Here is a 14,045-nt window from a genome sequence, read left to right as displayed (position 1 = left end):
AGATTCTATTAGCAATAGCACTTAGACTTATATACTGCTTCACAGTGCTTTTACAGCCCTCTCTAAGCGGTTTACAGAGTCAGCCTATTGGCTCCAACAATCTGGGTCCTCATTTTACTCACCTCGGAAGGATGGGAGGCTGAGTCAACCTTGAGCCTGGTGAGATTCGATCTGCCAAACTGCTGGCAGCTGGTGATCAGCAGAAGTAGCCTGCAATTCTGCACTCTAACCACTGGGCCACCGCAGCTTAGCTTTACAATCAAGTATAATTAGTTTATCTGGTCATGTTTTTTGTCTGGTCTGCCTGGTAAGTCTACTGTACTGATCTTTGTAGGTATAGGCCAGTGATGGCTAACCTTTTTTGGCTCCCATGCCAAAAGCGGGGGGAGCACAGGGGGGGTTGTGTGTATAATGATATGCGCGCAACACCCCCCCTCCCCACTTTTGGCATGTTTTTCACCCACCTCAGGCTCCAGAGGCTTTCTAGGAGCCTGGGGAGGGCGAAAACAGCCACCACCACCCAGCCTTCACCAGAGGCTCTTGGAGGGTGAAAAACAGCCCTATGAGGTTCGGGAATGGTGACTTCCGGTTTGTCTGTAAGGCTGTTTTTCACCCTCCGGAGCCTTCAGGGAAGCGTCCTGAAGACTCCGGAGGGCAAAAAACGGCTCTATGAGCAAACCGGAAGTCCGTTCTTGAACATTTGGTTTGTCCGTAGGGCCAGTTTTTCATACTCCGGAGGCTTCAAAAGAGCGCCAAAATCACCTGGCCAGTGCTGGAGCTGACAGGGCAATGCCTTGCATGCCCTAACAAATGCCTCCGCGTGCCATAGGTTCGCCATCACGGGTATAGACTGTTAGCCAAATATGGTTTTCCAGGACTCGTCATACATAATTTCCAATGAAACAGACTGAGACAGGAGGATCATTTTATTACAATTTATTTAGAATGTTCTGACTAAGAAGGATTCCTCTTATTCAAAAAGGGAACCTGGAGACCTACCTTTCAAATCCCTTTTAGAATTAATATATCACAAGAAATGACATGAGAAAAGTTGATCAGGCAGGACAAAAGTAACCTCTCCTTTGTATAGAAAATCAGTTATACAGAGTTAAAACATATTACACGTGACAAGGCACATGCCCATTTAAATGAGGTTTGATAAAAGCAGAGGTGTAAAAATTTAAGATGTTAACGAGGAAAAAAAGTCATAAAGTTGTTTGGAGTTTACAGTGAATCCAACCAGGTATCAATTAGTGCTAATACATTTTCTCTTCTCAGAAGACAAACTCCGGATCCCATCCTATCCTGACCTGGGGAACAAAGGAACTTTTTTTAATCTAGAAGTTTAGGAATGTGAGAAGTTATCAATCAAACCACTAACATCATTAAAAAGAGAGAAAAATAAGTCAAATACAATACAAAAATACAAAATAATTATGTTAGCCAGCAAGTAAAGCAATACTACAAAGTCCATGTTGTCAGTATTACAAAGTGCATCCTGTGTGGCCCACAAGACCCATAATGTAATCTGAATATTTTTCTCAGAGGCCTTCATGGCTTCTTTCCATATGCTGGTCTGTAGCATATTTCTCAATGGCTTGTTTCTTTCAGTGGTTGATCCTAAAAATCAGAAGCTATCAACCTTTGAATTGATGTCTTCATTGTCAGGTCTAAGGCTGATTATTTCCATTCTGTCATTAGTTTGGTTTTTTTATTATTATTTAATTTTTGTCACTGTGCTCCTTGACTTTTAATGCTGCATGTTACAAATCTTACATATCTTCAGCTATCCAAATAGTGCTGCCAGCATATTATTAATATTTATTTCTTCAATTCTGAAACCATGGTCATCTTTTTACATTGTTCTTCATCACAATTTGAAAACATTATTTCAACATTAAGCTATACCTCATAAAAATGCAGGATGTTATCCAAGGATTACGAGGGAGGGTGTGTGTGAGCAGACTTTTGCTTATCATAGGTCAAGGGTGTCAAACTCAATTTCATTGAGGGCCACATCAGGGTTGTGCTTGACCTTGAGGGGCCAGGGTGGGCATGGCTAGCTTGATGTCACTCATGTCAGGGGTGCATGTGGAGGCCTGAGCACTCTGCCAATGAAAACGAGCTTCCAAGCTCCGTTTTCAGCTGCAACGGCCTCCTGCAACTCCCTGCCAGTGAAAACGGAGCTCGGGAGGTCTACACGCTGGCAGAGGCACTGCACTGGCTCTTCATTGGCAGAGGCAATGCAGGCTGGTCCTTCACTATTTCCAGGGTAACCCCAAGGGCCAGATCTAAGCACTCCATGGGCCGGATCCAGTCCCCGGGCCTTGAGTTTGACACCCTTGTCCTAGGTTGTTCCAATTGATTACAGAGGATATGCATTACAGATAGTCCTCAATTTACAATCCATTGCTTAGCGATTGTTCGGAATTACGACCTATCTGAAAAAGAGGATTTACAATCCAGATCCAAAGTTTTGACAGTCTCTCTTCCCCCCCGGGTCATGTGATGACTGAGCGATTGACCAACACAGCTGCATCCAAGGTCATCTGCAGCGTCCCATGGTTACATGACTGCATTCTGCAATGGTTTTGCTGAAAACTGCACCGATAGCGAATCATTGCAAAATGATAGCCACAAAAAGTAATAAAATTGTGTTTTATGACTGTTACAGCTCACAGTCATAATGGGCAGCTTCCATTATGGTCTTAATTTAAGGGGAGTCTCTGTAATACATTAGTAGCAGTGGAGGCTGAAGAAGCAGTACAGAACAGTCTTAACCCAAAGAGTGTCCTACTCAGGAAAGAGCAAGATTATTGCTTGAAATTGTCCTGAAGTTGTCAGTAATGAAATTCATTGGCAGTTTTCTTTTGTAAGGAAGACAGGTGGGAAATGACTACACAAAGCTCTTAAGTAGATGATTCCCTTTACATGAAGCCCACTATTACATTCAGTGTGATTAGTAATGTTGTTTGACAACATTATGCAATCTTAAATGTAGCTAAGCTTCTTAACAGAGATCCTTTTAAGAAATATTAAGGTTTAGCCTATGAACAATTCTCTAAGCTGATTTAGTCATCCCATCTTTGTTCACTTGTAAAATTCTAATGCTAGAAACTTTCTGAACCATATTGTAATCTCAGACCCACTTAACTTCTTAAACTTATTTGAGAGACTCCTATTTCTGAAAGTACTCTTAAAAATTGTTCAACGTAATATTGCTACTTTAATATTGGAGAGAAAACAATAGTCAGAAATAACAATTGGGCTATTGTTAATAAGTTAATTTGCTTTATTCACTCTTGAAACTCACAATATGTTTTTTATGAGCAGATGCCACTCTTTTAATTTTATTTAATTTAAGCCAGAGATTTGAAAATGTCCACCAAGGTATTAACCTCTATAGACAGAAATCATATATTTATCAGTGGTGGGATTCTAAAATGTTAGCAACCAATTCCCTGCCTGGTTGTTGGGTAGTCATGGCCATGGTGGGCGTGGCCTACTCAGCCTCCTGCAGCACAGCAGGGGGAGGTATTTTCACCCTCCCCAGGCTCCAGAGGCTTCCCCGAGCCTCCAGGAGGGCGAAAATGGCCTCCCTGGGCTCCAGAGGCCCCCCGGAAGCTGGAAACGGACCTTTTCAGATTTTTAGTGCTTCTAGTAGGCCCATTTTGCGCCCTCCAGAGGCTTCCCCGAGCCTCTAGGAGAGTGAAAAACAGCGTCCTCTGGGCTCCAGAGGCCCTCCAGAAGCTGGAAACAGGACCGTTTTTGCACTTTCAGAAGCCCCAATTTTTGCCCTCCCAGACCCTCCGCATGGCCCCTGCACTTTACTTGGCATCCGAAATGGGCCATATGGAGACTCCTGGGAGGAGTGGGATAGGGTGTAAGCAGGTCCTTACAATTATTGGTTTGCTCGAATTGTGCAAACTGGCTGAATCCCACCACTGATATTCATTCCAAAACTACATGACAATATGTGGAAGATGAATCCAGGTAGAAGACATAGAGCTTAATGCCATTTATAGATCCATATTTGTGATCTATGATGACTGCAAATGTATAGTGTACCTTTAATCAAAGGTATAGATTATTTCCACTGTCATCTTGATAAACCGGAGAAGCATTAGGGGAGAATGAAGGCTTTCTGCTATAGAATAGACTGCAGGCAAGGCCTAAACCATATTCTTTCAAACTGTGCCCTTGAAATTCAGCAGCCAAATAGGATTTCCTGCCGAACAGTTTTTGTGCTTGATTATTTTCAGTGCAGAAAAGAAAATAGAAAGGAAGAAAAACCTGCGTAGGCTTATCACATTCAGGAAAAAAAATAAAGCAATAAGAACCATGAATGACAAAGAAAAAACTCTTCTCTAAGCTCTGCCTCTCTCATTTTTAGAAACAGCCCCAAATCACTGCTCTGCTCCAAAGTCCTCTTCCTTACCTCAGACTTTTCTCCATTGAAAAATGTTTATTCTTGTTGAGAAACAGATCTGGTTTTGTCTCTTAGATATCAATAGTACAGTATTCTTAAATGCCTAGAATTTGATATGGTAATTGGGCATAAAGTTTGGTGAGGGCTTCGGTTAGATCATTTTGGGAAAGCAGAATACAGTGAAGTATGGCATTAGAAATATATTTAAGGGGAATTTTATTCTAGTTTAGTATTTTTCCAACCTGGCAGTTTTAACACGTGTGCTGTATGCTGTTGAGGAATTCTGGGGTTGGAATCTTAAACTTGCCAAATTTGAAAAGCATTTTTTTACACTATATTGGCCATTGGGGTTCATATGACAACCTCAGCAGTGCGCAGAGATGACAAAAGCATATTCAGGGTAGCATGTAAAACTGCCTTCATGCCAGAGGTGGGTTCCTATTGGTTCGGACTGGTTTGGCCGAACCGGTAGTGGTTTGATGGCCCGGGTCGCTGGAATCGGCAGTGACCCAGGCCTGCCATGCCCATGAACCAGTTCTCCTATGAGGCCGCCATCTTGTTTTTCAGTTCTGTGCATGTGCAGAACAATTGTAATTGCACAAATTTAATTTTTTTTCTTTTTTTAATGTTTTGCGCATGCACAGACCTATGTTTGTGCAAATGTGTATGCGTGCAGACCGCACGTCTGGTGTGCACATGAGTGAAGCGGCAGTAATGTTGGGAGCAACCCACCCCTGCTTCATGTTGTATGGACTGCATGCATGATGTGGTCCTCGCTCTTGGAATTTAAAGCTTCAAGAATGTTACCCTCTTAATCTGTTAACCTCATTTTTTTTGTTTGCGCCTGAAATTAATATACTTATTTTTATTCCCTAGATTTGTGCTTTAGCAATTGACTATATTTATTTATTTAGCGTATGGCATACTATACATGGACTAACGATATATATTAACATTTCACCTAGATTAGTAAAACACAATAAAATATAAATGTTAAAAACATCTGTGTTCAAATATGAATGTCTAGGCCATTTAACTATTGAAGCACAGCATTGCTTATATATAAAAAAAAGCAGATACTGGACTGGTATATGCCCTCAGCTTATAGCCGGTAGCAATGGGATCTTCAGTTTGACGTGGGACTCTGAAGTCACACTGAGAGGAGGATACTATGCCCCATTTATATAGAGAGTCCCGGCAGACGCCATGTGGGGTGATATTCTTATTCAGGACTAGCTGATAACCCTGCGCTGCCTGGGTATTTATTTATCCCAACCTTCCTTCCATGAACGTCACCACAATTTTTAATGTTGGATTTTCCCCCTTACCAGAGGGAGTCCCCTTGTGGAGTACTGTGAAGCCGTTATGATGGCAACTCCACAGCCTTGACAGTAGAAGCCATTTTAAGGCAGTATGGTAGAAGCCATTTTAAGGCACAACAGGCTGTATCTTAACAGAACACATACCTTGAAGGGTGTTAGGGGTGTCTTACCACCACAGTATTTGTTTCCAGAGAGTAATCTGTACCAGGTTTGGTTGAAATTGCTCAAGGCATTCCAGAGTTATGCTGGAATACACACACACACACACACACACACAAACACAGTCATTTTTATATATACAGAAGATTGTCCATTGTTGGTGCAGTAGTTCAAAGCCTGATACTTTTTTCATGGGGTCATTTATATTGCTATGTCTGGGTGTTCAGCGACCCATTTGGCTTTCCATTGGGGATCTGTGTTAAAGTTGTTGGGCAGTGAAAGTGTCAATGGGGGCTTTAGGAATTTGAGTCTCCCAGCTGATAAATGAGAAAGGTCGGCAATGCACTGGTTGGAATGAGTTATTGACTACAGTCACTGACTATAATAAATGTATTTTTATTCAACGAACATTGCAGTGAAGTATGACGGTTAACTTCTATAAAACTTAAAGCAAATCATATTAAACCAAGTTCTTTTTTAAAATAAGAAATTAAATAAGAAATTTATTTAATCTAATAAATTATTTCATCATCTCTGCAAAAATTACAATTTTAAAAAAGGATAAAGATATGCTGTGGGAGGGAGTGTACATTTTAACCCACTTTTCTATATACAAAATGCAATGCAGAGAGCACAGCTAATACTCCTCCCTCCTCCTGTTTTCCCCACAACAACAACCCTGTGAGGTGGGTTGGGATGAAAGAGCCCAACTGGTTTAAACTCACCCAACTGGCCTAGAACTCAGACCCCTTCTCTCTTTATCCCTCCTCTCTTTCTCTCCTTCCATCCATCCTGTTTATATCTTCAGAGTTCTAGGCAGATTACCACAAACCTTTAGGAAAGGTTGGGTTGGGCCTCCCATTTTCTAGTCTTCCATTCCAAGGGTGTTAAGGATAATGCCCTTGGAATGTGAGATACAGTACATAGATATGCAATGCTTAAGAAAAGAGTTCTCTATTGAAATTAAGTATTAAAAGCAAATGTGTATAATTTGAAAGCATTTAAACCCGTGTATTAGTATCTCTGCGATGCTATACCTCTATAGCAAGCTGTATCTGCATTTTCTATCGGGAGGAATTATAGTTCAGTGGAAGAACAGATGCTTTCTGTGGCAAAAAACCTGGATTTGATATTTAGCATATTTCCATACAAGGCCACAACTCTGAATACCAATCTAGATGTACTAATGTTCTGCTTCAATATTAAAAAGTGATTCTCCCATGTAGGAAATATTTGCATGACGTTACTTGCTTTAATTTCAAAACATCATAAATCATACTTAAACTGATGTTTGCAAACAGGTTTTCACTGGGATCTTCACTGCAGAGATGATCCTCAAAATAATTGCCATGGATCCTTATTATTATTTCCAAGAAGGCTGGAATATTTTCGATGGCATCATAGTCAGCCTGAGTTTGATGGAGTTGGGTCTTGCAAATGTGGAAGGGTTGTCCGTCCTAAGATCCTTCAGACTGGTAAATATATCAAGAAATATAATTTTTAAAAAACCAAATTCCATGCCATTATATTCACAAACAATATCAGTATAGTCACAATGAACTGTAAAACTCTTGAATGTTTTTCTTTATACTACTGTTTCAAAAATTATTTTGTAAAGCTTATAATGATCTCTCAATGGTCAACTGAATTTAAGGATGCTAAATGAACAGTTTATAATCTCGGCTAGGTACAGTATGCTCCCAGAAACCATGCACTGTAGTCATATTCCGGGGGCTGAAAAAAACTATAATTTCCCTTAAAAACATCAAAAAGTGCTCCTGCGACCATTAATAATAAAAAGGAAAATCTGAAACAGCCATTATTTAAGCAAAAGGAGTTTTCATAGTTCACAATTATTAATATTATGGTTTTTGAACATAGGTAACGTTCAGAGTAGCTCAAAAAAATGCTAGAAGAATACAAATGTTATTGAAAAATGAATTTTAATATCTGTATCTGGTAAAAACAAGAAACTGAACAAAAATCTCAATTTATGAACTTTAGAAACAATGGCTGAGATTAATTGATCAATAGCTCCATAAACTTGTTTAAGTACAGTTTATGTTATTGTGCAAATGCTCCTCTTAAAAATTAGAAATAACATGAGAACTATATTCACTATTTAAGTGTAAATAAAAATATGTTTCTAAATATTGCTCTCAGATTTCAAGAAATCACCTCTTACTGATCTTTAGCTTCTATTTCCTCAAATGTATTTAAGTAAGTAGTGGGCACTTCAGTGGTGGGTTCTGGATCCCGTTGCAACCCGGTACAGTTGCAACGGGGCCCGGCGTCCTCTACATGAACACGTGCAGCATGCGCATGCATCTTACCTTCTAGTGACGCCTCTGCAAACCTCTGTGATGCTCCAGCTGCTTGGCAGAGCATCGTGCAGGTGCTGTACATGCCATGCATGTGTGCAAAAGCGCCAAAGGCTTTAAAGATAAGTAAGGAGCGCAGGTGGGCGGGTAGGCCCTCCGGAGCACCGTACCGGAACGGTACCTGGTGCTCCGGGCAGGCTCCGGTAATCCCGTACCCGGGTGTTCCGCCTGCAACCCCCCACTGGGGCACTTGTAGTAGTAGGAGCATCGGATCATGCCTATGTTTGCCCTATGGACTGATTTTCTCTAGCACTAGTAATGTGATTATCTCCCATTGAGTACTGTACGGTAGTGAAGGAAGATTTCGCTGGAATAGCATGGCTGTTTGGGAATGAAGAAGGAATTTAAGCCAATTCCAGGATTAAAGGTAAAGGTTCCCCTCGCACATATGTGCTAGTCGTTCCCAACTCTAGGGGACGGTGCTCATCTCTGTTCAAAGCCGAAAATCCAGCACTGTCCGAAGATGTCTCTGTGGTCATGTGGCTGGCATGACTAAACACCAAAGGCGTACTGAACACTGTTACCCTCCCACCAAAGGTGGTTCCTGTTTTTCTACTTGCATTTTTACGGGCTTTCGAACTGCTAGGTTGGCAGAAGCTGGGACAAGTAATGGGAGCTCACTCCGTAACACGGCACTAGGGATTCAAAATGCTGAACTGCCGACCTTTCTGATCGACAAGCTCAGTGTCTTAGCCACTGAGCCACCTTAATTCCAGGATTATGTAATGTCATTTCCTGAGACGCAGGAAGGAATTGAATGTACGGTGATTTCTAGGTGACATAATAGAGAGAAAATAGTGCATTTTGTTTTATTTTAAAGGAGTTCAAGGCCTTGCTCAATTCCTAAATCTTACCTAAATCCTTTCCCTGATCTTCTTACTCCATTTAAGAATTACTCCAGTTATTGTTTCTATATTTTAATCCTTTTTCTCTAAACATTCATCTGTTTTTTCTTTATTGTGTGTTTTACTCAAGTAAACACTGTTTAATAAACTAAATACTGTTTTGAATCTTGAGTGACACTTGGAAAATATTGGGCTTAAATAGTAAACTCACTTTGGGAGTGAGGACATTACAAAGCAGCATAGTTCTTTCTTCCTCTAATATTTCTTTTTCTAAATTGTGATATTTAATGGGTTCCCAACCCCCGGTCCATGGACTAGCACCATATATCCATGGCATGCTGGTCCACGCATGCTGTGCCAACCGGTCCACGCAAACAAGCAAAGCCCCATCCATGGGATGCAGGCAGCATGCAAAATCCCTCCAGTCTGCCGAAAAACCTCTCTCCACAGAACCAGTCCCTGGTGCCCAAAAAGTTGGGGGCCGCTGGTGTAAAAGATACCCCCAAATAGTTTTGAATATTAGTAATTGTATTTCTTTACTTCTGCTTTTCAGCTTCGTGTTTTCAAATTAGCAAAATCCTGGCCAACGTTAAATATGCTGATCAAAATTATTGGCAACTCTGTTGGTGCTTTGGGAAATCTGACTTTGGTCCTGGCCATCATTGTCTTCATTTTTGCTGTGGTTGGAATGCAGCTCTTTGGTAAAAGCTACAAGGAATGTGTGTGCAAGATCGCAGAAGATTGTGAACTCCCTCGCTGGCACATGAATGATTTTTTCCACTCTTTCTTGATCGTGTTCCGAGTTCTTTGCGGAGAATGGATAGAAACCATGTGGGACTGTATGGAGGTTGCAGGCCAAACCATGTGCCTTATTGTTTTCATGTTGGTCATGGTGATTGGAAATTTAGTGGTGAGTGCTCTGCTTTTTTATATCCAATACACTAACTGTGTGTTATCAATAGAAAAGTCACTAGACTAAAGATTGGTTTAATTTCTTCTTAGGCTTCACACAAACCCCCTTGTTGTGAATGCATTTAGCATAACTGATTATTGAAAGCGTAAATTAGCTCCTGGGGAGAAAGTGGACTTTTCTCTATGGTATGCAAAAAACATGGAAGGAAGAGAATCAGAACTGGGTGCTCACCCTGCAGTGCTCTCTTCAAGTTGTCCTTCCGAATTAAAGAAAGTATTGACCCAATGCAGTCTGACTTTACTGAATCCACCGTTGTCCTGCCTCAGAACAAAACAGTAGGCAGCAGTTTGGAAGAAATATTTTGTGATGATAAACTTGAAATTGTGTCAACCCACACACATGAACCAGGAAGAGTTAAACGAAGTAAGGAAGGAAGGGCATGCATCAACTGAAATCTGCAATATATTTATAGATTACAGCATTTATTGGGTTTATTTCTGCTATTATCTACAATGTAGTGCAATATTCATTACTTATGAAAGATTCTTAAGCAGTAGCCTAGGTGAAGAGTCTATTAATTTGTTAACTATTTTAAAATTAAAGGTGAACATAAGGCAGGAACATAGACATGCTTTCATCCTCCATTTAATCAGTTGACTTTACGTGCATATTTAACTTTGTGAGGCCTTCATATAAGTACAGGTAGTCCTCGACTTACAACCACAATTGAGCCCAACATTTCTGTTGCTAATTGAGACATTTGTTAAGTGACATTTGCCCCATTTTATGACCTTTCTTGCCACGGTTCTTAACTGCATTTGTTAATTTATTAACAAGGTTGTTAAGTGAATCGAACATCCCCATTGACTTTGCTTGTCAGAAGTTTGCAAAAGGTGACCACATAATATCAGGATACTGCAACTGTCATAAATATGAGTCAGTTGCCAAGCATTTGAATTTTGATCATGTGATCAAAACGGAGATGTTGCAACGGTCGTAACTTTGAACTGTCACTAAATGAACTGTTGTAAGTCGAGGATGACCTGTAGCTAACGCTTTTTTCACATTTGCTTGATTTAGCTTTCAAATATGCTGGCTGACTGACCACAGGAGCTTTGTTTGAATGATCTCCTAAAAATCATTCCGATAGCAAAAGAAGCAAGCCATCACACAGTATGAAAACAACTTGTCTCATTAAAAGCCAGAAACAGTTAAAAGATCAAAAGGGAGCTCTTGACTATATGACAGCAGTTCCTTTTTCTGGATGCTTTAAAACTTTGTTTAAAAAAACATGACTGGCCTATATAAGATTTTACCTATTTAGAGAAATTGGGAAAATAAAACATAGATAAGAATGAAACTGCTTTGTTTGATTAGATCAAACTTTGTTGCATAAGGACCAACTAGATATTTTATGTATAGTACTGTGTTAATAGTATTAAAAAAAGAATACACAAATCAATGCAGAATAGGAACATCAATAAATATGTGGAGTGTATTGATTCTAATTACTGTTCTGCAGACTGGGGTATATATAGTGAAGTCCTCAGAATGGAATGTACTGATTAAGAGGTGTCATATTTTTAATGTTTCCCAGCTTAAAACTAACACAACAAAACTCTGTTCTAATTATAAACCACCCAAACTCACTGGGAATTGGGTAGCATATGAATGTAATGTTTTTATTTAAAATATTATAGCACAAAGCAAGGAGACCAGAACTTTTGCTTTGGGTATTCTATTTTTTAACACACCGAAAATTGGTGTGTATGTTTCATTTTTTTTTATTTTACTAGCTGGATACCCGTGCTTCGCTACAAAACTATGTGATTGGGTTTGATAAATTGACACTTAAAGCTTGAAAATTAATGTAGAATGTGTAACTCCTTAGTATCAGAGTATGTTAATATAAGGCAACTGGCAGTTGGAACAGATTTCTTTTCATGTGGGGAGGGGGAGTAGAATGTCTAAATTCCCAGCCCGCAAGCCGTATGAGACATGTGCTGGCCACGCCCATATAAGGCAACTGGCAGTTGGAACAGAGTTCCTTTCAGGTGGGGAGGAGGAGTAGAATATCTAACTCCTTAGCTTTGATGCGTTTTAATATAATACTGTATAAGAAATACTGATGATCTGATGGTCATTTTGAAAAATCCTTTCTTAGCGAGCACCTAAAAGCCAAGAGGAACATATGTCCTGAATTTCAAGTTTGTAGGCTTTGCAGTTCTGGAGATTTCGTGATGAGTGAGTGGTATTTGATGAGGTTTTGGAGTGTTTCTAAGAATTAAGATAAATGTCACAGTTCACTCCATTTCTGATTTCTGCTAACCATGAAGGTGAGACTGACCCTTTGGGATGTTGCTGATGAATACATTTAAACACAGCAAATAATGGAGGTCTGGAACTGAAGTAGCTCATAGTATTCTGTACCTCACCTCTGTTTTTCCTGATATATTGTACTGATGGACTAACACCTCTCAGACCATTATTCATTCTGGCTGATGAATACAGTATAGAAGACTAGGAAAGAATATTTGAACCTCTTTCATAAGCAAGGTTCCTTTTCCATGGTTGTCATTTTTACTTGCTGTAAATCTTACTTTTATATTTTAAAAAACCTCATCTGCATCTGATGCTTTCCTTCTTTGTCTTTTAGGTATTAAACCTGTTTCTAGCCTTGCTCCTGAGCTCCTTCAGTTCAGACAACCTTGCTGCTACTGATGATGATAATGAGACGAACAATCTCCAGATTGCTGTTGCAAGGATTCAGAAGGGAATAGATTACATTAAGAAAAAATTGGGAGAAATTGTCCAAAAAGGCACAGTTAGAAAGCAGAAAGCTATAGATGATATCAAAGTCCTTGAAGAACTCAATCACAAGAAAGATGTCTACATTTCCAACCACACCATGGTTGAAATAACTAAGGATGTTAATTATCTAAGAGATGGAAATGGAACGACCAGTGGTTTAGGAACAGGCAGCAGTGTGGAAAAATATATTATTGATGAAAATGATTACATGTCATTTATAAATAATCCAGGCCTTACTGTAACTGTACCAATTGCAGTGGGAGAGTCAGATTTTGAAAATATAAACACGGAAGAATTTAGCAGTGAATCTGAGCTGGAAGGAAGCAAAGAGGTAGGCCTTCTTATATTTATAATATACATATACTATTCAGCAGAAAAATAGTGACACCAAAATGTTTTAAATGTGTTATGTTGAATTATTCTTATTTATGACATAGTTTAAAAGGTTAAGTTGTCTTTTTAAATAAAAAAGTAATCATTTTTTAAAAAATAATGATGAATTCATTTTGTTATAAATTGGTATTTGCCGTATTTTTTGGACTATAAAATGCAGCTAGATTTAGAGGAGGAAAACAAGAAAAAAAAAACAGTTTCTGGCCTCCGTGTGTCCCATTTTTGCCCTCCCCGGCTCTCAAAAGCACTTTGCAGGTCAAAAACAGGCCCGTTTTTGGCCTCCCAAACCCTCTGGGCATCCTGTTTTTGCCCAAAACATGCCCACTTTTTGGCCTGCAGAGTGCTTGTAGGGGCTGGGGAGGGCGAAAATGCAAAATGCAGAGGGTTCAGGAGGCCAGAAACAGACCCATATTCGGTCTATAAGAAATTATAGAAATGTTCACCCACTTTTGGGTGGGGAGTATGTCTTATACTCTGAAAAATACGGTAATTTATAATGCTGGTGTTTGGTTTGTTCTGTGTAATATGGAACCAGATTGGTGTAGTGTTTATAGGCCAGGAACTAGTGCATTCTAGTCTCTTCTTGAGTACAACCTTTTGAGCGACTGAGCCCGTGGTTCTCTTTCAGACCTAGGAAGACAGCAATGACAAACCATTTCTGAAAAGGTTAGCATGAAAGCTGCATGGACTTATCTAGGCAGCCTTAAGGAGTCAAAACAAACCATTAGACGAATAAGAAGAGATTATAGAGTCAGTGGAGTGTATCGAGGCCCATTAATCCACAACTGTAAC

At 39.8% G+C, this 14,045-nt stretch overlaps 1 protein-coding gene across 2 annotated transcripts in view; it reads left to right on the top strand.

Moving 5' to 3' along the window:
* LOC309382981 (sodium channel protein type 2 subunit alpha-like) overlaps positions 1-14,045 on the top strand; it is a 96,025-nt gene that overhangs the window by 45,780 nt on the left and 36,200 nt on the right. For both annotated transcript variants that reach the window (XM_081934987.1, XM_081934988.1), the window contains 3 exons: positions 7,212-7,385; positions 9,690-10,046; positions 12,706-13,191. In XM_081934987.1, coding sequence (XP_081791113.1) covers positions 7,212-7,385; positions 9,690-10,046; positions 12,706-13,191 — 1,017 coding nt within the window. The remainder of the gene's footprint in view (positions 1-7,211; positions 7,386-9,689; positions 10,047-12,705; positions 13,192-14,045) is intronic.

The sequence above is a fragment of the Natrix helvetica genome (assembly GCF_964273705.1).
Source record: "Natrix helvetica genome assembly, chromosome: 1".
NCBI lineage: Eukaryota > Metazoa > Chordata > Lepidosauria > Squamata > Natricidae > Natrix > Natrix helvetica.
This window is presented reverse-complemented; position numbering and strand designations above follow the sequence as displayed.